General features: G+C 40.3%; 1 protein-coding gene across 1 annotated transcript in view; it reads left to right on the top strand.

Moving 5' to 3' along the window:
* Nucleotides 1-8,010: 8,010 nt before the first annotated feature.
* The window catches only part of LOC118560193 (E3 ubiquitin-protein ligase MIB2-like), a gene marked incomplete at its 5' end in the record, with an annotated part of 32,207 nt that continues 13,054 nt past the window's right edge, over nucleotides 8,011-27,163 (top strand). The window contains 10 exon segments of the mRNA XM_036131041.1: nucleotides 8,011-8,117; nucleotides 9,138-9,332; nucleotides 10,516-10,658; nucleotides 11,265-11,372; nucleotides 11,483-11,587; nucleotides 12,880-13,042; nucleotides 13,615-13,748; nucleotides 16,114-16,262; nucleotides 16,479-16,635; nucleotides 18,725-18,879. Of these exon segments, the coding sequence (XP_035986934.1) occupies nucleotides 8,011-8,117; nucleotides 9,138-9,332; nucleotides 10,516-10,658; nucleotides 11,265-11,372; nucleotides 11,483-11,587; nucleotides 12,880-13,042; nucleotides 13,615-13,748; nucleotides 16,114-16,262; nucleotides 16,479-16,635; nucleotides 18,725-18,879 (1,416 nt within the window).

Below are 27,163 nucleotides of genomic sequence, written 5' to 3' on the forward strand. Positions count from 1 at the left end.
TGAATTACTCTGGAGCTGCTAAGCAAAGTTATGGAGGTCCAGCTTTCCGATTTCATGTATCCGGCCATTTTATTTCTCCGAGTGATTTTGTGGTCCAAGCTTAAGGATGATTCAATATTGATGGAAGAACTGAAAAGCATGATATGTCCCCTTTAATGGCCTTACAAATACTAGAGTCTCTTTTAATCAGTTTTGCTCTAACTGAAACAATATTTGAAAAGATCCATTTTCAGATACTTGTCATCACCACCCATGAATGGGTTGTCTGATAACACTCAGGGTTTCTGTCAATTAGCATTCTTGCAAAGGTGACGTTTATGGGAGTGGTGGCCTAATGGTTAGGGAACTGTGGCTTTGCCTCTTGGAGAGGCTGCAAAGATTCAAATCTCAGTCTGTCACTCTGGGTCCCTTGACAACAGATTGCTCTCCATACACCACTCAAGGGCATCCCACTGTTCCTTAAGGGATGGATTAAACGCAGAGACAAATTTCCCCTCTGTGGGACTATAAAGGGAAATGATTTATTTATTTATGCTGCCAGAAAAGGGAACTGTATTTTATTGTTGCATTTGGCAATGAAAGCCTTACATCAGTATGTTCCAGATTTGGTTCCCTGATGTTTGTTTAATTTGGCTTTGTACACGGCAGGCATGGACCAGTATGAGATTCTCACTGTATAACCAAGATACAGCATAGCAGTGCATCATGGTATTAACAACAAATATTCAAAGCATAATCAATACATGATTAAGATATTTCAGTTAAAAAACTCATCCTGGTAAAGAAATATATAAATACTTTTGTGGTCATGTTATGTGTAATATTTATGCATTGTTATTTGAATATTGATACATTGACTAAATTAAAAATTTTGGTAGGCATTTTGGTTCAGTAAGCATGTGTACAAATACAACTGTTTTTGTTTTAAGGATTTTTTACACTTATAGTCTTTAATTATTAGTTGCTGGATAGAAAGAGTGTCAGAGGGAGAAGGGTGAGACGTGCAGTAATTGGACCAGGCTTTAAACCCGGAAAAGCTAGGTCAAGAACCGTCGCCTCAGCATACCGTGAGCCTGCTGTAGCACTGGGCCACAGGGTGCCTCCAATAAAGCTGTTTTTAACTAGCAGAGCCAGAACATTATTGTAACTAAATAGTAGGACTCAATGTTTCGCTGGATACCGCTAAAAAGTGGCACTAAAGCAAAGGAAGCGAAGCAAAAAATAAAAATAAATTCATGAGTGTTGCGCTAGTCTCAAAAACTACAAAGAGAGAGATTTTTGTAAAATCATAAATCCAACTTTGCTTTATTGTGCTTGCGCATTATTTCACCAAAATAATAGCTGTGATTTATATATATATATATATATATATATATATATATATATATATATATATATATATATATATATATATATATATTATATATATATATATATATAACATTTTTTTTTCTTTTTTTATCAGGCGCTGGAAACAGATTCTACATCTGTTCCAGCATCACATGAAAGTCACTTCTTGTCAGATAAATGAAACGGCCAAAAAGTGTACAATATGTATTCCCTGTCTAACACACAGCGTCTCTTTATTTTCAGACCAGATTGACCCAAATTTCATTGACAGCATTTCAAAAGACTGATTTATACTCTGGCAATCATGAGACACACTGCTGTCTGCCCAGACAGCCAATTTAGCTTGGTTTCCTAATATGCGTGACTTATTATAGAGCCAAGAAAGATTTATGTAAGCAAAACCAAGTGCTGTTAAAAAAGACTTCTTTTCTCTAAGCATGTGTGATACCTTAGAGGTAAATTTATAGAAATTTATAGAGTTGTAGGTAATGAACAAGATGAACCAGCAGCTGAAGATTTTCTTGGTGTCCTGATGGTTAATTGAATCTCGCTATAGTAAACATGGCGTGAGATCTGAGCCGGATGTACTGTTGATAAGTGTTCCATTGTGATTACATCAGATTTAAATGGATTAGCATGCTACCCTTCTAAGATGTTCGGATTAAGAATTTCAACTTCCTAGAAGATATGCAGGGCGTAACAGGAGACGAATCATGACCAGAGTTAGGCATACGACCATGTGATGCTGACAAGACATCTTTATATTCCCACTCTTACTTTATACACACAAACACACACATGTGTGTGTATATGTATGTATGTGTGTATGTATGTATGTAATAGTACTATTACTATGTATGTATGTATGTATGTAATAGTACTATTACTATGTATGTATGTATGTATGTATGTATGTATGTATGTATGTGTGTATGTATGTAATAGTACTATTACTATGTATGTATGTATGTATGTAATAGTACTATTACTATGTATGTATGTATGTATGTATGTATGTATGTATGTATGTATGTATGTATGTATGTGTGTATGTATGTAATAGTACTATTACTATGTATGTATGTATGTAATAGTACTATTACTATGTATGTATGTATGTATGTATGTATGTATGTAATAGTACTATTACCATGTATGTATGTATGTATGTATGTTATAGTACTATTACCATGTATGTATGTTATAGTAATATTACTATGTATGTATGTATGTTATAGTACTATTACTATGTATGTATGTATGTATGTATGTAATAGTAATATTACTATGTATGTATGTATGTAATAGTAATATTACTATGTATGTATGTATGTATGTAATAGTAATATTACTATGTATGTATGTATTAGTAATAGTAATATTACTATGTATGTATGTATTAGTAATAGTAATATTACTATGTATGTATGTATGTATGTATGTATGTATTAGTGTTGCACCGATACCAATACCAGTATCAGACGAGGTTCCGATCGAGCACTAAATGGTGGTATCAGTATCGGCGAGTACCAACAAATAGGGCACTGATACCATTTTGATGTTTGTATGTCACTTGAACGCAGCCTTCTCTCTCCCGACTAATATTATACATGTTATATAAATTCATGAAAGTTGCACTATTTTGCCATCTGAGAGCCAAAATTCAGGGTTTAAAAGAGATTATTCAATTATTAATGTAATTTTACTGTCTTACTGTTACACTACTATTATACGTGTTATAATTTCACGAATGTTGTACTATTTTGGCCTTTGAGAGCCAAAAGTTTATTCAACTATTGTCACCTATTCCAGGTAGGCAATAAAAAGTTCTACTAACCTAAGTAGTATGCAGTTCTTCATATATATACACACACACATCAATTTCAAACAGATGGTATCGGTATCAGCCAAAATTGCACAGCCAGGTATCGGGGCCAAAAAAATGGCATCGGCGCAAGACTAATATGTATGTATGTATGTATTTTATTTATTTATTTATTTATTTATTAAAAGCTTTATTATATTATATTCAGTATTCTGGGTAGCTCTTGCAGCAATCCATTCTGTCCCGATCTGTATATTGAATAGGACTGTGGAACATCTATGAAGTTACAGGACAATGCGTCTGGGGGCATACGTGTGGAGCATATGTTTACAAGAAGCTGGGCTGGTATGCAGCTAGTTAATCGGCTCTTCCTTACACAAACAACACACATGCAGTTCCCGGCAACCTATCAGATCAAGTCGCTGCCTAATCCTTCTCTCTGCACATAAAGCAGTTACACTGCTGCGACAACACACTGTTTTTCCACCCTGTGCTCACGTCAAACCCAGAACTGGGGGCTGATTTTCTCTTGTCTTTCTCACCTTTTAAGCTCAACTTTTGTTTTTGTAATATTCCGTTTCATTTGGCGCCAGGAAACTATTGGGTCCCTTCGCTTGGTTCTCGTCATTTTTCATGAAGCTTCTCATTTCCATTGTTATCTCTGGCATAATATTCAGCTCTAGTTAAACGTGTTAAAAAAAGCAAATCTTGTGGCAGAAATGACTTGGCCCGTCTCTGACTAGCTGGTGGCTTCAGCTCTGAGTGACACTCTAGATTCACACTACATAAAGTCACCAAGAGTTTACAAAATCAGCTGCTCATACCTTTTATGCAGAACCTCACTCCACAACTCCCAAAATAAGACTCTCAACCTAAGATAAGTAGCTTCAGACACAAGGTTTGTGTTTCTTTAGTCTGAGTTTGGTTGTGCGTTTTGCTCCAGTGTGTTTGTTAGAAATAATAAAGTTAACCTTTGTGTGGTAGTTGATCCTGCCTATGTGTCAGTAGATACAGGTCTTTGCTCTTGATCCTTTCTGTGATCGGGGCCGACATTTGGTTCAGCGGGATTACAAATGTTGATCCCTCGGAAGAGAGGCTGCAATTAAAAACAAACGTCAAGCCCTGAGGTCATGTTTCTCTGTCGTAAAACTGGGACATCTGTCACTTTACATCTGCTCAAAGGTTGAACTAATGTTACCTTTTACTTTTTGTGAGTTCCTGTTATTAATAAGGTACCTTACTATGGTAAACAGTGCTACTCTTGTTTGGACTGTCCTACCTGTCAGTTTTACATGACCAGTTTAATTTCACTAAAAAACATTTTTTTTTTTACTTTAAAGCTCTAAAAATAGCCTCACTATCGTTTTCGTCTATGGAAAGTGTATATGTGTACTTGAATGGGAACACGTTTACTTGTCAACATGTGCATGTTTATGACTTGCCCTGAGGCTTTCTGTTCGCTCTGCTGTCTAGGATTAGGCTAAAAGCTCTGCTCAGACACACACTGTTTTGAGCACAACACCGCCCGGGCTCAGTCCCACACTGAGATTTACTGTTAGTTGGCTTTACGAGCCAAATAGGCTGCTATTCCTCTCTGTAGCTAAGCGGAACCTACAAGTATGCCTAACAAAACCTTAGCACGGGAGGGACCTGTTATGGAAAAAAAACGTCTATGAAACGCCTTAAGAAAGAGCGCTCAAAAAAAGCTCTCTTTAAAAAAACAAAATCTCATTGGATTTTAAAAGATTTTGCGTCCGTCAGAGAGCTGTTTGGTTGATATGGAAGCTGGCGCTGGATCCTGTTGAGAAGGATGGGAATAGGCAGCTCCTTTGCAACAAGGCCTGATCAAATCTTCACAATAAGGTATGCCTGATTGTTGTTAATAGTGTGGGTTTTTGTGATATATTCCCAATAGAGACGCAGTGATCAGACTTTTCATGGCCGACACTGATTACGTGTTTACTGAGGTCTGGCCTATCGACTCATATATATATATATATATATATATATATATATATATATATATATATATATATATATATATATATATATATATATATATATATATATATATATATATATATCTCAAAGGAAGCAAAGCAAAAAATAAAAGAGAGTGTTGTGCTAGACTCAAAAACTACAAAGATAGAGATTTTTCTAAAATTATAAATCCAACTTTGCTTTACTGTGCTTACGCATTATTTCACCAGTTAACAAAACAATATGGATTTGTAGAGACATGGAGCTGTGATTTATATATATATATATATATATATATATATATATCTCCCTGACCTTTACATGAATTTCTTTTGTATTTTACAAAAGTGCATCAAAGAAGGTACTGTTAATTAATGCATTTATGGACGAAATATGGTGGGAGTTCTCAGTTTTGATTGGTTTAAAGAATAGGCCCAATCTAGTCCAACATCCTCCGCTAATCGGAGCCAATAAAACATTGCTGGGACATTTCTATCTCTGCATGATTGGTGCAACCCTAATTCACTCTACTTCAGGGATGGGCAACTGGCGGCCCGGGGGCCGCACACGGCCCTCGTCATCACTCAGTGCGGCCCGCGAATAGATCAATAATAATTTAATAATGATAAAAAAAAAAAAAAAAAAAAAAAAAAAAACAACTTGTAATTATACTTTTGACCGATAGGGGGCCGTACCCAAACAATAGCGGGCATGGGCCGCTTTGCAACAGCGAGGAAGAAAGTCAAGAGCCCTGGCCACCAGCAGTGGAATAAAGGGAAAACTTGACGAGAAAGTCACATTTTTCAGACAAAATGGGAAGAAGTACGGACATGGAAATTTTTTTTTGGTCTCTTGTCATTCACACACAACATAAACCGTGAGAGCCGACGTGAGTTTTGAAACTGCAAAGCTTTGTCTTAAGCAGAAGATCAAACGTGCAGCACCGCGTTCACAGACCAGTGTGATGCATTTGTGAGCGTCATTTGTGAGGGACATTAGATTTTTCAGAATAAAAAGCTAACAGATGTGCATAATCAAAAAGTAACAGAAATACAATTATAGAGCATTCAGTATTGTAAGAAAGCCCACACAGTTTCTGGATAGACACATTATTGTTTGAGTTAAGTTCTGTTCCGTTTTATGCCTCTTTCCTTGTAAATTTGAAATGACCCATGCTCCTGAATGCATTGATATGGAGTTTAAATTCCTTTTTTGCAATTTTTTTTTAAAACAAACGGTTTGTCTTTTGCTTAAGGACATATTAAAATGCATTTATATGCAGAAAATAGTTATATGTTGGTGCAGTAAACATACAGATATAAATTCATCTAAAATTTGTTCTTATTGAGAATAATTTGTAGCGTCTTTCATATCCAATTATTTGAAGTGCGTGGTCATGTGGCCCTCCAATGGTCGTGCTGAAAAAAATGTGGCCCTCTTTATCATGGAAGTTGCCCATCCCTGCTCTACTTGTTCAACCCATTTCTCAATACTTGCAATAAAGAGATGTTACCCACCCCCAAAAGAGATATGTGCAACGATGTTTTTATGGCCACTTATTTGTACCTGAAAGCAAACAAGTCACTCAGTCATCAAGGATCATCAGATTTAATCCCTGGATATAGTATGGGTGTGACGTTCCGCCATGGATGCACTTGTACATCATAAGGACCAATGGTGTTGTGGCGCAACCTACTGGCAAAGTAATTATCAAAGCGGGATTAAAAACTACATGGCAATATTATTTGTGAAAATAATCCAGTATCTTTGTTTTAGCCACTTAACTAACAGGACACAGCAACATGTGGGGGAGGGTAGCGCCACCGTATGTTCCACCCAGTCTATACTTTCTCTAGTGTCCCACTAAAGAAATGTAAACTGTTGGAAGAAAAATGTAGCCGTTTTAAAACCACAGCTTTTTAAATCCTTGGTATACCTGGATGCCATAAAACCACCAAGTGCCTGTTAGTGGTACTTTAGAAGCACAGGCAGCCGAATTCCTGCGTCCCTCAGGCTCCCAGAAATTTGCTTTAGACAGGAACTGTTGAAAGGAGAAATACAGTTTTGCAATGTGTGAAAACAGATAAAAGTGAATCAGGAACAAGTGCTTCTGACAACAAGTTCCATTTAAAATGTTATCTGCTAGAGAGATGTGCTGATAATAAAGTTCGTCAATGTTTGTTTGTTGTTTTGCTGTCAAACACCGTAGTTACACATTCACAAAAAATATTTCATTGTAGCATATTGGAAAGAGTTGACACGATAGCAATTACTATAATTGCAAAAAATATTTTTTTTCTTTTACTGGAGCCATCCCCAGGTTTTATATGCTCAAATCAGCCATATTGGATTTATACCCTACCACTTTGTTTCTAAAACACTAAAAAAAACAACATGTTGTCCACTCATATGCTAACGCACTCTGGGTTAAAATCCAAGAGGGAAAAAAAGTTTTTAGACGGGTTTTAAAAACAGCAAGAGATGGAGCCTGCCTGGCCTGCAGCGGCAGCCAAAGATGTAAATGCTCTGTCTCCTCTGGATTGATAAAAGCATCTGGTCAGCCAGGCTCGGAGCACACAATGGCATGTAAGAGGAAAGCAGCTCAGACAAATAAGAGGAGGCAAGAGGAGACTTAAAAACAAATAAACTAAACTTAATCGTAATGAAACCGCATCCTTCAACCAATAATTCATCATCAATATGTAGGATGTAACCCATTGAAAAAAAAATGTCTGTCAATATAGTGGAACCTGGTATGCTTAATGTTCATTCAGACCGTACTTGTTATAAAAACCCCTCGTTTAAATGATCTGTTTAGGTCATAGTTCACCTTCATCTTGGTGCTCTTGTCGCAGAGTGAACCTGACGCCGAGGCAGAACCTCCCGCGCGTCATCCTCAAGGGAATCTTCCAGGGGGTTAAAGTAGTCCGTGGACCAGACTGGGACTGGGGGAACCAAGACGGTGAGTGGTGTGTGTTTGTGACTGGGTGTGGCGGTGGGTGGATGGGTTTTTATTCTTACTAATAACCTGGTTCTGTTCACTCAGAGAGTCCTCTGTCTTGTTCTGTGTCGTTACACAAAATACTGTATGAGCTGAAATGCCTCACCATGTGAATATACCGTTCCAACCTCACGCCTCACTAACCTGAAAAAGTTTGTATTTTCCCGTGTCCGTCTGTGCGCACTAACATTGCCAGTGAGTCACCCGAGTCTGTCCCACAGATGTGCCAGCCTTTCTGTGTCGTTTTTATAACATCTTCTCTGCATTTCTTTTCCAGCCCTACACATGGGGGGGCATCACTTGAGCTCTGTGGTGCAGTTGTTTGTGTGTCAGCTGCACGTCTGCATTTACATGTTGGTTTCATAATGTGGCTTTATGTCTTCAGTGTTCCCTCAGTTGGGCTTAGAACTGATTTTAAAAAAAGACAAAACGAACGAAAACAATCTTCCACACCGGCGCGCTGAATGAAAGCCTGGGAATGTTCCCTTCGTGGAACGACGGGAGTCTTTTTTCGTTTGCTCGTCTGAGTCCGAATGAGTCAAAATGTCCTTTTGGTTTCTGCCCTGGGGTTTGGTGAACTCACTCATCAGGCTTAAATGGTGTACGCAGCCAGCGCACATGGGCCTTTCTGGGCATCCTCAGATTCCCCTTTCATTATCTAGCTCACTGATTTAGTTGCAGTTGGTTAGATATGAAGCAACCAATGGAATAAATAGTTTAAAAAAATCATACAAATATGTGTTCTGATAATATGGTTTGAAAATGTAATTGAAAGAGAGAAAAAAAATTAATAAATGTGTTTTGTCTGCACCTGACATCTGTCGCATGTCTCTGTTCATCAACCACTATGTATGTTTTAATGTCATTATTTTTAAATGCATTGGTCAGCTTTTCTTCCTTTTATCCATGAACTTATGCAGGGGTGCTTCTTGCCATGTCTTTTGTGTGTGTGTTTGTTTTTGTGTGTTTCTGTGTGTTTAGGTGGTGAGGGTAAGGTTGGCAAAGTGGTGGACATTCGTGGCTGGGACACGGAGTCCGGCCGCAGCGTGGCCAGTGTCACCTGGTCCAACGGCACCACCAATGTCTACCGAATGGGCCACAAAGGCAAAGTTGACCTAAAGTACGTGTCGGATGGCCAGGGAGGCTTTTATTACAAAGATCACCTACCGAAGCTTGGTAAGCATGGCAGTTCTTTATAAGGTTTCTCCCTAAGGTATTCGTACCTTTTTCAGCTTGTCATTTTATTGGGACTTTATGCAATAGGCCAACACAAAGTAGTGTGTGATTGTAAAGTGGTAGGAAAGTGCTAGATCATTTTCAACATTTTTTTTAAACAAATATATGTCTAAACAGGGGCTTGCATCTTAATTTTTCCAGTTTTCAGCTCTTGCAGCAGATTCTGGGACCAGTTCAGGACTCTACCTGGGTCATTTGAACACTTTAATATTTTTTGTAGCTAAACCAATCCATTAAAGCTCTGGTAGTATTTTTTAGAGTTATTGTCCTTCTAGAAAATGAGCCTCCACTTATAATCTCAAATCTTTTGCAGCGTCTAACAAGTTTTCTTCCAGCATTTGGCCCCGTCTTCATCAGTGGCGTCTTCTGCTGTAAAGGCAACCCCTCTCTTTTTTACCTGAATGACACGTAGAGAGATTCTCCCACTTGAGCTGTGGTTTTCTGCTGCTCTTCCAGAGACAACACGGTAGTTTGGACTGCTTCTCTGATTAATAAAGCCATTTTCTGCCCTGTGGGTTAGGGAATGCCCTAACTTGGTAGGCTTTCAGTGGTACCCTAGTCTTTTTATTTTCAGATAATAGTTTGAACGGCGCTAACGGAGATCTTTTGAAGCTTGGGAAACGGTTTTATAATCTGACCCTGCTTTAAACGCCTCCACAGCCTGTTCCCCAGCCCGCTATGTTCCTTGGTCTTCGTAATGCTGTTTGTTCACTAATCTGTAAAAACTCCTCCGTCTGCACAGAACAGCTGGGTTTATCCTTAGATTGAATTACGCACAGGTAGACTCTCCTCACTAATTAGACGACTCCTGAAGCCAGTTTAGAGCACTGAATCTTTTTTTATGGTTATAGGAGTAAAGCTGGCTGAATGGATTAGATCTCTATATGAAAAAATAAAGCTATGTATCATTTATTCTTTCCACTTCACTTTGTGCTGCTGCTCTGTATCTGTCTGTCATGTAAAATCCCAATAAAATATATAGAGTTTTACGGTTGTAACACGACTAAATGCTCAAGAATATAATAAGTGTCATGAACATGTTGCAAGGCACTGTTGATAAGTCTACTTTAAACCCTGAAGACTGGGACTGATGGTATCTGTTTGCTGACTGCCTCCTATCCAGGTGAGCATGCAGAGCTCCAGCGGCAGGAGAGCGCTGACGGCCACTCTTTTCAGCAGGGAGACAAAGTCAAATGTTTGCTGGAGGTGGACATTTTGCGACAGATGCAGGAAGGACACGGAGGGTGGAACCCCAAAATGGCCGAGGTATGAGAACCGTCTCTTCAGTGAGAAACAATAATCTTTACTCAACTTTCTGCTCAGTTTCCATGGAAGATAAAGCAGAAAATGTACTGCTGTATGCTGTGGCCGCATATGCACTGATATTGTGGTGGGCAATCACTGGTCACTGTAAAAACGGATCTTAAAATAAGTAAAATGTTCTTAAAATGTGTGTTTTTGTCCTAGATTTAAGCAGGTAAATAATATTATCTGCCAATGAAATGAGTATTTTGACCCCTAAAATAAGATAATTAGATATACAGCACTTGAAATAAGATGATGGAGATGAGTTGTTCCTATATTAGGTGCAAAAGTCTTATTCCATTGGCAGATCATCTTATTTACCTGCTCAAATTACGGACAGATACACTCATTTTAAGGAAATATTACTTATTTTTAGTTCTGTTTTTGCAGTGAGCGTGTTTGTCTGCTGGGCTCACAGAATCTTTATACGAGTGTCTCAGTGAAACTCTAGTAAAGTAATGATAAACGGAGCGTCTGAGTTTTCAGTCGCAGCTGGCCAATGCAGCGTTAAGGTCAGAGCAACACTGATGGGGGACCCAGAGTGACACAGCCCATTTATGTTTGCAGTACATTTGTCGGATCGGCACTGTTCATAGAATAACTGACAGAGGAGACGTCCGCGTCCAGTACAGCAACAACATCCGCTGGACTTTCCACCCGGGAGCTCTTACCAAGGTACCGAATTACAGAAGGCCAGAAGATCTTCGAAAGCAGCTTCAGTGGGATTTTAAATAAAGCTTCACAGATTTATGAATGCTTTCTCTCTCCCCCTTTCCTTCTGTCAGGTGAACACCTTTGGAGTGGGCGAGCTGGTTAAAGTATTGGACGAGCTGGAAACCGTGAAGAGACTTCAGGCTGGCCATGGGGAGTGGACAGACAGCATGACTCCTGTATGATCAATTTTATCCAACTATAGTTTTATACACTTGTAGTTTATTGGTCTAGTGAAGCTGTGAACTAAAATTTGAATGTGACAGAAAAGTTGGCGCCTGGAGTTCCATTTAATGCAGGGATCCATTAAAAGGGACACAGATACTAATTTAATGAAATTATTTGGTAGAAGGCCCACATTCTGATACGAACAAGTTTCCTTTGGAAGTGTGCATATTTAGTACTTTTACGTGAGAAGCTGTTGCTTCTCTTTTTATAACTTAAACTTGTTTGTTTTCTTTGTCTGAATTGCCTTATTCATCATTTCAGTCTGTGAGCAAAAGTTTTAGAAATGCAACCATCACAGAGATCTGATCTTTAACCTTTGTAAACCTTTGACTTACAATACCAATTTCAAAAGAGAGTGATTTATTTTTTTTAAAGAACTATGATATAATGTTGAAAATATTTTTATCCATCCTTCCTGCTGTGATTATTTAAATTAAGATCACGGAGAGGCATTAAAATCGGATCTATTCTATTTTAAGATAACATTTTCAACTGTTGGCGTCGTACACGTTAAAAATAGCTGCTGTTAGAGCAGCCAGCATAACTAAAACGAAAGCGCCGTACTTTGTGTACTGGATAATAAATATTCTCTCCTTAATTCTGATATTTCCAAAAAGCTGCCAACATTTTAAAATCAAACATGATCTGTGGCAGAGAGAGGATGAAGGCTGAAAAGGAAAAAAGCAAAGTAATGCTGTAATTAATTCAGCCTTCCTGTTATCTGTTTAAATTCTCACACTCAATTTCTCTCACGGTGCCTGAATAAACCACAGATCTGTCTTGACACTTAAAAATAAAGTTTCCTTAAAAATAACTTGTTACATCTCTCCTCTTCCTCTGAAACCTCTAAAGCCTTGCTAATATTGAAAAAATAACTTTAGGTTTTCTTCTCTCAGTAACAGCTTCCGCATTAAAGATGGTTGCTGTTATTGTAACATAGTTGCTCTTAGGTAAAGACCATCCACTGACTGGGGAGAGTTTGTACAGTCAGGTTCGATCAGGAGGAGTGCGTTCAGGTTGGCGTCTGGCTTCTTGGCGCATGTCTAATAATTTCAACTTCTTTACTCGGCAAAGTAAAGCTGTTCTTCATCTGACCTGTTTCCAAATTAGAAGTGAAAATCCCTGTTGAAGTTGTTGTTGTCTGGTTGGTTACCTAAATTATAGAGTACCTGATAACTTGACCAAATAGAACCTGCCGGATTTTGGGGTCTTTGGCCTCCTTAACTTAGTGCTTTTTCTGTAGGTGCTTGGCCAGGTGGGAAAGGTGTTGAAAGTATATGCAGATGGTGACCTACGGGTGGCATTTGGAGGCCAGACGTGGACGTTCAACCCAGCGTGCCTTTCAGCCCAGCCTGCAGAGGTCGATGCAAACCTTATGACAGCCGAGAACCCCAACGAATCTGGAAGTAAGGCCTCTGCAGGGACCGGGGGCTCATCTCAAGCGCTGCAGCTTCACCTTCATTTTATACTATTTCATCCTCTCCAACCCTCCTTCTAGCTCTCTCTCTCTCTCTCTCTCTCTCTGCTTTGCATGCTTCCTCATACAGGCTGCCACGCTGCCAATGAGGGCCTGTCTTTTTTTTCCCCCCCATTAATGTGCGAACAAGGTGCCCGTTTGTTTTAGCGCTCCTCTCTGTAGCATGTTATGATCCGGCGCGCTGACAGCAAGAGGCTTTGGCAGCTCAGCAAGACATTTGACATAATGTCAGAGGTTCTCGGCAGTCTCTTAATCATGACATACATGTTTTATGTTCACCTGAGTCGATGGAAGGTTGACGATGTCCGTGTCGCCGTGTGTGCATGTGTATGTGGTCAGATTCACTCTGCATGGAAGGACATTTTGACTCATTCCTGTGGTTTGGTTCAGTTCGGACAAGTCCATTAACTGTTGCAAGTTTCAGATTCCGTCCTCCGTGAATGTCCTTTTACTTTGGAGTGAGGAAGCTGACGTCTTTCCCCCCCTTTTTTATCTCTGCAGGTACGGTCATCTCCGTGCTGGAGAAGCTGCTGTCTCAGTCCACAGAGCAGGACAACCCCAACAGGCTCGTCATCGAGGCAGCCCACGGCAGTGCCAACAAAGTGCGCGAGTTGGTGCAAAAGTATCCTGACAAGGTTAGTGTGGCACACCTTCCCTTTGCTGCAGTCCAGGGTTTGGTTCATTGGGTCAAAGGGAAAGTATAATTCAAAACCTTTTGACCCCCCCCCCCAACAAGTCATAAAATAAGTAAATAAATAAAAACCAACCAGACTGATTCTAATTACCAGAAGCATTGAGCAAGGGCTCAATACTCTGCTCAGAAACATTGTGGGAAGGACCATTAAATCCCTGTTTTTCCCTCTCTAAACATTACTCTATGTTAATGTTTTAGAAGGTGACCTTATTTTTTGGTCTATATTCCTTTCTGCTGAATTATGACATGTATTTTGTTAGCGACGGTGTTGTTTTCTGTATCTAATGCGCGACGTCACTTTGCACACGCGGCGATCAACAAACGCTTACATCCCTGCAGTTATTTATGTGCTGGGAAAACTTTCTTTAAGAATTAAACGGACTTCATAAATGGAGCTGTGTGACCTTCAGACGGACACGGTGCGTAGTTCCCCAGTGATGGGGGGGGGGGGGGGGGCCGCACCCCTGTGCCTGGTTGGACACAGGCCAAGTGCTGCAGCGTCATTTCTAAACCGAGGTTACACAAACCGCGGCAGTCTAAGCTCTACTTTGACGAGAAACCCGTTAAATATGCTGCACTAAGTGATTTTTCTTATTAATTTTGGTCATCTTTATGTCTATTTACTTCCAAATAAGATTTCTCCTTAACAAATGTTTAAGTAGGACAGTCCCATTATTATTACATTTTTTATACTTGAGGAGTACTTTTGAAATGAGTGTCGGTATAATGGGGCCATGCAAATGTGTTGAGACCTCTTGGATGTTTTTAACATTTTGTCACGTCACCCGCACATTTATTTATTTTTTTTAAACTGAGATTTAATGTGATGTGATCATGGAGCCAGGTGGGTACAAGCTTAAAGCAGGGGTAAAATATAAAACAATGTTTTTATCTTTTAATATCTCACAAAATTTTATCCATTGTCTGAAAGCAGTAGTACAATTTCAAACCTAGCAAAGCGTGGCAGTCCAGGTAAACTGACAGGCTGGGAAAGGAGAAAATGAATTTGAGAAGCAGCCAAGTAGCACATTGTACCTGCGGAGGAGCTGCAGAGATCCACTGCTCGGGTGGCTGACAGGACTACTATTAGTGTTGCACTCTGGGAATCTGGCCTGAATGTGAGTGAAAAGAAGAAAGCCTTTGTCAAGCGCGTTGCAACATTTCCCATTTGCAGTGTACAACAAGCCCTGTTGATGTTGTGCTTTTATCAGACGAGAACTACAATGGTAGTTTTTTTGTGTGCCTGAAAACTAACACATCACCCTAAAAAAACACTTTCCCTGCTGTCATACACATGATGCTGTGGAGATGCTTTTGTTCAGTAACAGGCCGGGAAGCTGGTCAGAGCTGGTGGAAGATGGCTGGAACTAAGTACCTGACAATCCTAGAAGAAAGCTTGTTTAAGGCTACAAATGGTTACGTTCCAGGATAAAAATCCTAAACACCCAGCGACAGATACATTAGAATGGTTTTAGACCGAGGATGGCCCAGTCCCGATTTTAAATTACTCTCCCCTTTTAGTCAGAATCAGCTTTCTTGGCCATGATTGTGTCCACAATCTGGAAATCTGACTCCAGCTACAGCACTGGCAGCTTACAGACATTAGGTACGAATTCCATGTCTATGTGTGAGGATCAGCTCAGGTCCCCAAAATAGTTGGTTCCTAGTTACTGGGAGGGATCCACAGTAAACAGCGTTGTAGAGGATAGTGAGTGTGGGGAAAGTTCTCCAGTAGTCCATCGTCATCTCTCCAGTCTTGAGCAGTTTTAGCTCCAGGTGGATCTGAGCGGACCAGCCGATCCACTTCCTTCCTCTCTGCAGACTCGTCCACATCCTGGATCAGACCAATGAGAGCGGTGCAAACCTCAGGAGTTTCACAGACGGGTCTGCTGGGGTGCACTGACTGTAACCGAGCTGAGGCTGTTTTGCACAGAAGAATCGGCAAAAATAAATTCAAGTGGTTGAATACAAGCTCATCACACACACACACACAATGTAAAACCATGCATCATGTCCTACCATTTCAAACCTGAACACAGTACATTGAAGTCGGTGCTTGTAACATGAGGAAATGTGAAAAACTGTAAGAGGCATGAATACTTCTGCAAGGTACTGTGTTTGTTGTGCTCCTTCAGTTCCCTTGTGCTATGACAGCAGCGTCCGGCGGGATTATCTCCGTCACGTGTTCGATGAGCAGCCTGTTGTTCCTACACAGATTATTTCCTGCCAGTCTTTGTTCAGCTCTGTTGGCGTGCAGCGCCTTTCTGCTCCTGATGAACCTCCAACTGTGTCTGCGCTCATGGCAGGTGGATATCAAGAACCAAGGCAAGACGGCTCTGCAGGTGGCCGCTCACCAAGGCCACACAGATGTGGTGAAGGCCCTGCTGCAAGCCAACAGCTCGGTCGAGGTTAAGGATGAAGATGGAGACACGGCATTACACTACACTGCCTTCGGGTGAGGGCGCGCTCGTGTTCTCATCCTGCTTTCACACGTGTCAATGTTTCCATGTAGAAAAGAGAGAAAAGTAACGTTCACGCTAACCTACTTTTGTTTGCGTTAATCTGGTGTGACGGTGTGCTGTAAAACATCTGGCTGCTTGAATGATGTGCATCAGCCATCGTTTGCCGACCTAAACGTGTGGTTTACCTGTGCTGGTTTGTTTTTATTCAGTAACCAGGCTGAGATCGCCCGGCTGCTGCTGAGCAAAGGGGCGAATGTCAACGTACTGAACAACTCCATGTGTACAGCGCTCCACATTGCTGTCAACAAGGGCTTCACTGACGTGGTGCGAGTGCTGACCGAACATTCGGCTGACGTCAATCTCCAGGTGAGCGGGTGCAGAGTCCTTACCCCTGCAGAATCAACCGAGATATCTGGTACTACACGTGTCCGCTAAGAAACTCTAAGCGATTCGCCGGCTACGTTTTTTTTTTTTTTGCTTCTTTTGGTTGTTCTTTCAACTGTATTGACTGATTAATGCACTGAATAAATAAAAAAAATGGGTTGTTGTAATTTATTATCTTGGGAATAAATTCAAGCGTTGTAACAACAGTCAGCATTGAGTTAGTTTGGGGCATAAAAGACAACAAAGTTAGGCTTATGGGCATAAGAAAAACATATATTTTAATTAGTGCTGTCAGTTAAACGCGTTATTAACGGCGTTAACGTAAACCCATTTTAACGGCGACAATTTTTTTGTCGCCGTTAATCGCGCGTCGGGTCAAAACACACACACCGTTCCCTAATGTTTTTCCCCCCGCCGCGCTCTCAGGACTGTGTTTCTTTTACCCTCTGCGCTTTCCGTAGTTTCAAGAGTGCTAGAAAACTGTAGCAAAACACACCCGCCCCGAAGGGTTTCTTTTACCCTCGGACACATGCGACTTTGGGCTTCTTTTTTCTAAAAGCGCTTCTAAATTTCATAAGTCACGGGTTGCGTTTTTTTTGGGCAGGTTTCTGAAAGTGAAATCGCTTATTTGGGCTCTAAAATAAGTGACAAAATAGGGGTTATTAAGAGACCTGCCTGCACTGCCCACACTTTGTATCCAGCTGAACTATCCCTCCGCCATTGGAGCAGACGGTAGTAAAGGCAGACAGAGCAACTCTGCACGTATTTTCTGCAGTTTACGGTGCAATAACCGGTGATAACTGCTGAAAGTAGATTACATGGTGCAGAATACCATGTCTATCTTTGTTTAAGTGGCAAAAAAGTATATATCGGCATGAAAACAGGTATTTATTTACATATTTGTTTACACACTGTGTAAACATCAGGGCGTCATGATTAGTCATATAGCCATTATAGTCCAGAGTTTAACATTTGGCACCAGGATGTTTTCATTCCAATTCTGAAAAGTGCTTGAAAAATAACAAAATAAAAATATTTTTTGTACAAGCATGTATTTTATTAGTGTCATTTATTGCAAAATTGCATATTAAAATGCCCAAACAGGCTATTACACTTTCAGAAATAAAAGGATAAAATATGCGATTAATTTGCGATTAATCTCGAGTTAACTATCGACATTATGCGATTAATCGCGATTAAAATTTTTAATCGTTTGACAGCACTAATTTTAATATAAAAACACTACACTAAGCAGGCTTCCTGCTTAGTGTGGAAAGGTCTGTCCGTCTGTCCACCCATCTATCTGTTTGTCTATCTATTGATCCATCCATTTTGCTCATCATCGATCAGTCTGTCTGTCTATTTATTTCTTCTTCTTTACATCCATCTGTGTCCTTCCTTCCTTCCTTCCTTCCTTCCTTCCTTCCTTCCTTCCTTCCTTCCTTCCTTCCTTCCTTCCTTACTTCGCTTTCTATCTAACTTCGCTTTTAACTTCTGTAATTACACTTGTAACGGATCTAAAAATGTTTACATAAAGGGCAAAAATCTCAGGAAAAATTGGGTCTGAAAGCATATTGTAGAATTTTGAAATGAAAAAACAAACAAACTCTACAATCTTTGTGGATGTGCAAATCTGTTTATAGTTGTCTGACCCGGTGTTACTGCCTCATTAGGATAATTTTGTAATTGTTTGAACAGAATTTATTTTCAGATGGTCTGACATGCCTGCAGCCTGGCCCAGATTTGACTAACTAACTCAGTTTATTCTGCTTGACTAGCGTGGCTACTCAGCTAAAAAAAAACACGCCAGCCTGGAGTATGTTTGTGTTTTTATCTGTGTCAAATGTGCATATGGTCTATTTCTATGTCTGTTTGTGCTCTGGCTCGGAAGAACAAAATGTGACCAACATCAGTTTACATTTACAGATCGCTAAACTGTTTTATGGAACGCATTCACTGGTATTCAGACTAAAAGGAAACGTACGTTTTTAGTCGATGTTCAGAAACATCCAGATCCAGTTTTCTCTTGGTTAACAGTATTACTGTGCTTCCCGTCCCCTTACTCCGTTAGGATTCATATGGGGACACGCCGCTTCACGACGCCATTGCCAAGGATTTCCGCAGCATCATCGAGATCCTGGTGGTAGTGCCCAACATTGACTTCACCCAGCAGAACCACAGAGGCTTCAACCTGCTTCACCACGCTGCTCTCAAAGGGAACAAACTGTAAGTGGGAATTACATTCAGAGCCTAAACTTTGAGTTAACTGAACACAGTGGGAGTGAAATCAAAGCTATTTTCTTTTTAATAAAGAAAACTTTGTCAGGTATCCTGTGAGTCCCCATATAAAACCCTGAACTAACAATTTATGTTCCTAGTTAGACTGATGAAGCAGCATGCGCGTTGACTCCATCTATCCTGCTAGAACGTGTGCACCCACTGTTGTACTGTCTGCCTGCTAAATACCGAGGGATTTTCATCCTGTAGTCATTTTCCCATCCTTCTGTGCCCCGGTCTGGCGCAACATCTCAGTAGTTTTAACGCATGTAAGTCATGTTTAGAAATGCCGGTTTTCTGGGTGTGTGGGAATCTCTCCCTGTGGGTTCAAATGGAGTCCAAGGTCAACTCTCAACACTATCTGTTACAGATGGATCGCAGAGAGCTTGTCTCCCACAAAGCTTCCGTTGCTGTCAGCAGTCTGGTAGTCAATATCAGTCAGAAATGCAGCACGCTTTATTTTTATTTTTTTCATTGTGCCTCACTATGTACACACTTCTCCACCAAGTTGTTCCCAGGCTATATGCAGTATCCTCATTTTTTGGGGGTCAAATTCAATTTGTGATTCATGAGGGGAAAAATATTCCAATAATCCAAACAACCTCATCACGGTCACAGAGAATGTTTCCCAGGAAGGAAAAACCTTATAGTTTGCTTTTCTGACTTTTAGATTTATTTTAAATGCCATGGATGGTTAGATGAAAAGTAATTACCCCCTTACTGCTTTGTCTTTTTTTTGTTACATTTTTGGCACTCTTAGATGTCAGGTGATCTCGATGTGTTGCTGTAATTGAAGAACATCCTGAAGGACATTATCTCTCCATCCGGTGTTGACCTTAAGCTCAGGCACACTAGGGTTTTACTACAGGGTGACAATCTTTAGCAAATTCACCTTTGAAAGGCTCAACAAACCAAAAAAAAAAAAAAAAAAAGACTAGATATAAAGGTTTCTGAGTGGCCTAGTGAAGGCCTGGATTTAAGTATTAAGATGCTGTGGAATGACCTCGAGCTAGATTTTTATGCTTGAAAACCCTCAAATGTGGCAGAGTTGTTATATAATCACAAATATTAAGACAAAAAAGTAATAACAAAGCAAAAAATCTATAAAGGGGTAACGATTTTTTCACAGGACAGTGACGGTGCTTGAAATAAAACATTGCTCTTACATTAAACAGACTTTTTTTTATTTTTAGCTTTTAGTTGTGTTACTCGTTCTTCAGTTTAGCAAAAAAAAGAAGAAAAAACTAGATCTGACCTTTGCGTTCACAAAGAGTTTGTTTCATATTCGGTTTGAGATCAGATGGCAGCGATTTATCGACTGAAAAGCAACAAAACAAGCAGCAACGTTCTGCTTCTTAATGAGGCTTCTGCTGTCAGGGCTGCAAGAGTGAGCACAGCTTCCCTTTTCTACCAGAAACATGTATGCTAGTCGTGTTTTGAATCATCTGCCATAGAGTGGTGTGATATTAGTAAAAGATGCAAAATATGATCATGTTGGCGAACTTTACAGTTATTATGTGACATGCAGTAAAATCTCAGGAGATGTTGATGTTGAAAACATTGACACCAGATAAGTACCTGGTGTAGCTACTGGAAAAGAATAAATATACAAGTCAATATTTCCATCTAAAGCACAGCATACAGCTTTAGTGAAAAGATTGCTTCAGACAGACGTGTACTATATTGACTTAGTTGTGGTTTCTTGACCCCCTTCTCACATTGTTACCTTTTAAAACTTTTATGGATCATTGTACAAATGTCAAAATCTAAATTACTGGAAATAAGACATCCATATTTCCATTTCAACGTCAAGGTTATATTGACATCTATTTTGGCAATGAAACAAGTTAGTTTTAGTTTCTTAATGAGTTTAACTCCTTATCCCCTCGTTAACTTCTAAAGAATTTTTCTGTGTCATCAATTACATTGTAATAGAGAACCTGACTGAATGGTATTTAGATAATTGGCTAATATTTTTTACCATTCAGTTGGATCTTCATGTGATTCATATTAGGATAATGATTACTTTGGGATTTCTTATTCTTACTCTGCCAGCCATCATTGAACTTCCTTTTTTCATCTCTTCTTTCTTCATCTGTGTCTGTGCCTACTGCTAATCTAAAAAACAATAAACTAGGTATCTCTGAGTGTTATGCTCTCTGTGATTAGCCACAGCTTGCACAACACAACATAATGCCATCCCTTCTTGTCCTGGCTGCTTAAAATCTTGTCCCTGAAAGGTATAAGTAGTGTGTGTTATTCTTGTTGGTGCATATCATAGCCATCAGTGTGAACAGGCCATTACTGGCAAAGTGAATGCACATAAGTTTATCATAGTTGGTATTTTATTCAGGTTTAAAGAGTCTATAGGTTCTAGGTCTGTGTGGACCACGCATAAGCCCATAGAAGTGCTGTATGCGTTTATACTTGATGTGGACGTAGGTGCAGTATTCTCCAAAAACACAGGGGGGCAGTACTCAACATAACCAGTGGAAATGCAGTGAACAAAAAAAGAAACGGTGAATGTCACACACCCCAACTGGCCGCACGCTGTATGGTAAACAATCATGAAGAATAGTTGGTGTGTTTGTGGCAGCTAAGACATAGAAGAAGGCGGTGTGTTCACCCGTACACAAAGACGTGAAGATCGGGGATACAGCCTGACTGTAAAGCCCGAAGGGATCTTTTTTAAATAAAGGGTTTTTTTTAAAAAAAAGTTGCTTTACTAAATAAAAGCTGATTGTTTTTCATAATCTGGGTTGTTGTTTTAGACTTGATTTAAGCTGCAAGTGACGGAAACAGAAATAAAAATCTTTGCTTGTACCTACAAACTTGGCCGATAAACTCAGCCCTGAAAGTATGGCAGGAATTTGTGTATGCTGTTTCAGTCCCAGAACAAACATTAACAACAAAGCATTTAACAAAGTTGTGAAGTTTGAAACTTTGATGTCAGTGCAGGCGAACTTTAACCTGACCCTAGACAGATGTATGTCGCTCTGACCTCTCCATAGGAATTGCCTTTATTGAAGGCTGGGCCTTATCAACAATCCTTGCATATGATTGGATAAGCCACTTGTCTGTCATCTTTATCAACGCGCTATTTCAACCACTCACACCGAAGCTAACCCGTGACGCTGATGAGAGCGACGCAGGTTTTTTTTTTTTTTTTTGTGTTTGCGGCTCTAGTGGCACGCGTTTTATTGACAGTGAGCTGACAGGAAGAGGGTGGAAGAGCGGGGGCAAAGCATTCCAGGGATCAGAGTCGATCGGCCCGGGCCGACCACGTCGAGGACTAAAGGCCTCCTAATATGGTTCTCGCTAACCGCTACGCCGCGGGCGCGTCCGCCGCGGGCGTTCCCGCCGGAAAACAAAACTTGCCAAATCCGGTCGGGAGAAGGGCGAAAACATCGTTTCCACCAACAAAAGCCTTCAGAGCCGTTCTCTGATGTTCTTTTAATGAAACAATATTAGGTAGATTGGACAACACGGAAGAAACAGCAGCATCAATGTTAACGCTTGCTTCCTCGATGTGAGCCGCCATTGCTGTCTGTCTCACGTCACGGTCGCTTCTCCACTACGTGACATCTATGAAACTCCAGCCCTGCGTCCTGATTGGCTGGACAATAAAATTGGTTGGAGAAATCACTCTCTATGGGAGAGGTCCCAGATGTATGTGAGTGAAGCTAGGCGGAGAGACAACCGCCTGGCTAGAGTCAGGTTAGGCGAACTTGCTCAGCGAGGGCTCTTTTGAATTCCCCCATTTTGAACAAAACTTGTGTGCGTTATGCGCACCAAGCTACAAAAATTATGCGGTGCACAACCTTGCGTCATGACACTATGGCATCACCTTTGGATCGCTCACACCCTTGCGCCCTGTTTAGTGTGTCAAGTATGAACCTAGCTTAAGGCTCTTGCTCAGGGACCCAGAGGAGCAGCGTCTCCAGGTTCAAGCACCCTGCTCTCAAACCACTAGGCCACCACTCCCACGTTAATTTGGTAGACAAATGAGAGGTTGTGTAAAGCAGCAGAAAAGAGCATTATATTTTCTTAAGATAGACCCATAAATTCCAGAAATAACTAAAGCCGCAAGTGGCGATATTTGCTTTCGCTGCCGGGCCTAAACAAACCTGTATCTTGGAGGTCTATAATAGAGCCTTGAGGAACTCTATGTGTACAAGTGGCTGCTGTGGAAGAATATTTGCCTATATGAACCGAGGAGCTTCTATTGGTTAAATGAGACTTAACTTTAGTCGGTGTAACACGGAATCCTAAAGACGTAAACTCGCCCTCTCTGACTTCACATGCCGTTTAGCTAGCCACTTCAAGCAATGGTATTTATGGTTAACCCGTGCAAAGCATTTGAGAAGCTTTTTGAGAACATCCCTGAATATGTTTCAGATGTTTGATATTTAACAATGTTAAACATCTGAAACATGCTATGTAGTGTAATTATCTTACTGCCCTAATATTTTCTTGATTCAAGCTGAGGTAAAGACTTCCAAAAGCACTGGAGGATTTTTGTCTGCTGTCTTTGGTCCATCCTATTAATGAAGCCTGAACATTTAGTTCTGTTGATTAAAGCTGCAGTAGAGTTCTGGGGAAAAAACAAAAAAGTGGACTTAGTCTGAATATTTGAACAAGCACACCTTGCAGGTCCCCAGCCCTCCCTCCCAGCCCTCCGTCGAGAGTGTTTGCACCGCTAACAACCAATCAGAGCCAGACACACCTCCTGGCTCTGATTGGTTGTTTCTGTCTGGGAGCTGTGTGTTTTTCCTAATGGCACAAGGGCCACTGGGAGAGCTTGATTTTATTGTTTTTTCTCCCACAAATGAGCTGTCTCATATTTTACTGTCAGGGTATAGTGACAAATATGTAAAAACAGTCAACAAAAGTTACATGCTGCCGCTTTAACAACTTTATTTATTTATTTCCAACTTTTTGACATGTCCATATGCTGGAACTATTGAAATTTGAAAACCCAGAAACATCAGAGGGGAAACTTTTCTTGCATGAGCTTTAACATTTTACAATTCTCTAAGGATCTTCAAACTCATATGGACCCGTCTTATGTCCGTGACATGCATGTAACTTATGTCTGACTTGTTGCTATAAGTTTCCTTAACAGGAGATTCCTGCATTTGTACTTCATGGCAGCTTTCTGATTTACTATTAACTTTCCTTTCCAAATATAGCAAAACTATGTCATGGAAAATTGTCCCTGGTTCTTTTAAAATAAGTCCCCAGAAAGAAAGGAAGTAAGAATAGAAAAACCAAAGCATGACTTGGGTTTTACTTTAGCATGCAAGGTTTTATACAATTAGAAACAAAGGCATAAGAATTACGGTGAGGTAACCTTATAATAGCGAAGATCACAATTACCACATATATAATTAGTAACTATAGATGTTGGTCAGTATTTCCTGTAGGACCTTGCTTAAACTCAGAGATTCTCAGACGGTAGTTAACATTTCCAAATTTAGGATGTTTCGTGACAGACGTTGAAAGCTCATAAGAAACTGTTTGCAACAGTATGAATTGTTGAGGGAGCAGATTGACCCGCAGATTCTGAAGCGCTGTTGTAGCTGCACGAATAACCTTGATCCAGTAGAAAACAATTTAATTTTAAATAGCTTCTTAAAGCTTTAATGTTTCCTCTAACTTTATATTCTTACTCTTCGCTGATGCTGAACTTCGAGTCTTCTTCACTCAGGAGCTGCATCCACACCGAGGGATGCGGGACACTGGTCTCAGTGTTGTTAATGAATACCGTGTTGCGTTCACTGATCAGAAAAAGATGGGGTTGTTGACTTTCCAAATTGAAAATTGGCTGATTCCACTCCAGACAATTTCTTTCCTTATCTGTCCTTTACTTTTCTTTTTTTTTCTTGTTTTTTAATTTTTTTTATTTTATCTATTGGCGCTCTCTTTATACCGTTCATACTCTACTTACTGCTCAGTGAAGTCTGACCGTGTTGAAATAATAAGGACCCTCCTGAATGCTTTAAAAAATAAAATCTCTGTTCAGCATTGCGTAGGAGTGTTATATGTGCACAGAATAGATGATAAACTGCTGCAGGTGAGCAAGAACAGTGTAGGAGAATTGGAACCAGAGCAGGCAGTCATTTAATTAATGTTCAATCTGCTCTGACACCAGTCATATGCGCAGGTCTGTGAGTACGGGCTGCAGTCTTCAGCATTCATTCAGCCTGACACCAGCTGCTGCAGCCAATGAAAAGAGACATGAGTTACAGGGTTGTCCAAAGACTCGCTTCACCATTTCGTTTATGTAGCATTAGCTGCTTCTATCTGCACTGAGACACGGCACAGGTTTGTGTGTGTGTGTGTGTGTGTGTGTGTATAAGTTACATTCAAATCATGTTCAAAAGATTTGTCTTCTTTAGGTTTGCTAACTGTACGTTTATTTTTCCCTGGTGTTCATTTGTTTATTCATATTATTCCATCCATCCATCCATCCATCCATATTTCTACCTAAGTAGCAATATCTGCTATCGTTTTTACCGTGAACTTTTGTAATCACACTTTAATATGGACCTAAAAGGACATGGAAAATGTGTTAGCTCTGATTCTTGTTATGATCTCTGCTGAGGATTCACAGTTAACCCAGCGCTCTATTTACAACTATCCCAAACTAAAACAATCTGTAAATCTGTTGATGTTTTGTCTTGTATAGATAAGTGGAGGGCTGCTTTCCAGTTTCTGAACTAAAGACCTTCCAGAAAGACATCCCCAGAGCAGCTGTGCACATCTGTTAGTTTTTTTTTTTTTTTTTTGTGACAGACAGACAAAAAGGGTTTGTTTATCAGCCTATTTATTTTGTGTGAGGAAATGGAAAAAGGCAGCTATGTGCCAAGTTCACAGAGAGGCCTGGGAAAGTGAAGGAGCACGGCACGATGCCAGATGTCTTCTTAGGAGGCAAATGGATGTACGGGATGAATAACGTGTTAACTGTTTTCACTGGAAAAGAGATGCTGCTCGGCTTTTAATGCCTCCTGAATTCTGCCATTTCTCCTCTTTATAGCTTCACTTTTATTCTTCTTCCCCATTTACTGCTGCATCTTTTTATAGCAGTGTCCCCGTCAGATTTCACAGCATGCTTAGTCACATTGATAATGTTCATAAAAGGAAATCTATGAAAAGCAAAAAAAAAACCCAACAAAAACAAGCCTGCTTTTAATAGGAGTCCGACCTATTACATCTGCATTATACATCCTGCTTTCGTTCAGCTTTGATCACGCAATAAGCTTAAACAGGGATGATCCAAACAGCTAAAAATAAAATGATGGCTTCAGTCTCCAGGACAGTCATTGCTGATGCCCTTTGGCTGTTTGGTGACGGCAGGTTGGAGCGAAACGGCCCTTAAAACGTCAGCTAGGTCTGACAATCAGTATCAGTTCTATGAATAAAGCGGAAAGCAGGACGAGTTGGTACAGATAAGATTAGGCTACTTCACATAATAAACTGAGCAGTTTAAGCTTTTGAATGTGGTCTTGAAATTTGGCGCTGCTGTATAGCAGCCTCCATAAATGCTTGGACCACAAGCTTACAGATCTGCAATGCAGGTAGCTATGACCTCTGGCAACGTCTTCTTTAGATGCCTTTAAATCACCCAGGCAGTCTATGTCGCATCTGGCTGATCATGTTACAAAAAAAAAAAACGTGTTCAGCCCACGCCTCTGAATGTGCCAGCAATAAGCAAATAACGACTCAGTTCATTTTAGAATAGATTCATCATATTAGTAAAACCTGCAGAAATCTTTGCACGTCGTCGGTGAACTACAACAAAAGCTTTCCACCCTTTTTCTTGTTATTCTGCTTTTTAAAATAATGGGCAGCGTGTGCGCCACCAGTGTTTCCACACTGTAAAATCCTGCAGAGGCAGCAGTAAATTAACCCAGCCTCCTCCAGAAGTTTTGGTTCATGTCACACTAATGCCGCCGTGGTGATTTGCCAGCTTCCCGGGCGCTCGCTGAGGCTGTCGGCTTCAATTTCACATTTCATAAAGCCCACTCAGCCAAAGAGGAGAGCGTATTCAACGGCGCAGCCCAGACCTGCACTGCATTAAACGCAAACAAAGTTGTGATGGTCTCACTTTACTGACTGAGACCTCATAATGCTCCGCAATGAAATACAGACTGACACTCAGCACAATGCACCGCAGCCTGACCAATCCTGATGGAGGCCAAACAAGGAAGGTTAACATGTTGGGACGTTA

Source organism: Fundulus heteroclitus, chromosome 1 (assembly GCF_011125445.2).
Source record: "Fundulus heteroclitus isolate FHET01 chromosome 1, MU-UCD_Fhet_4.1, whole genome shotgun sequence".
Classification (NCBI taxonomy): domain Eukaryota; kingdom Metazoa; phylum Chordata; class Actinopteri; order Cyprinodontiformes; family Fundulidae; genus Fundulus; species Fundulus heteroclitus.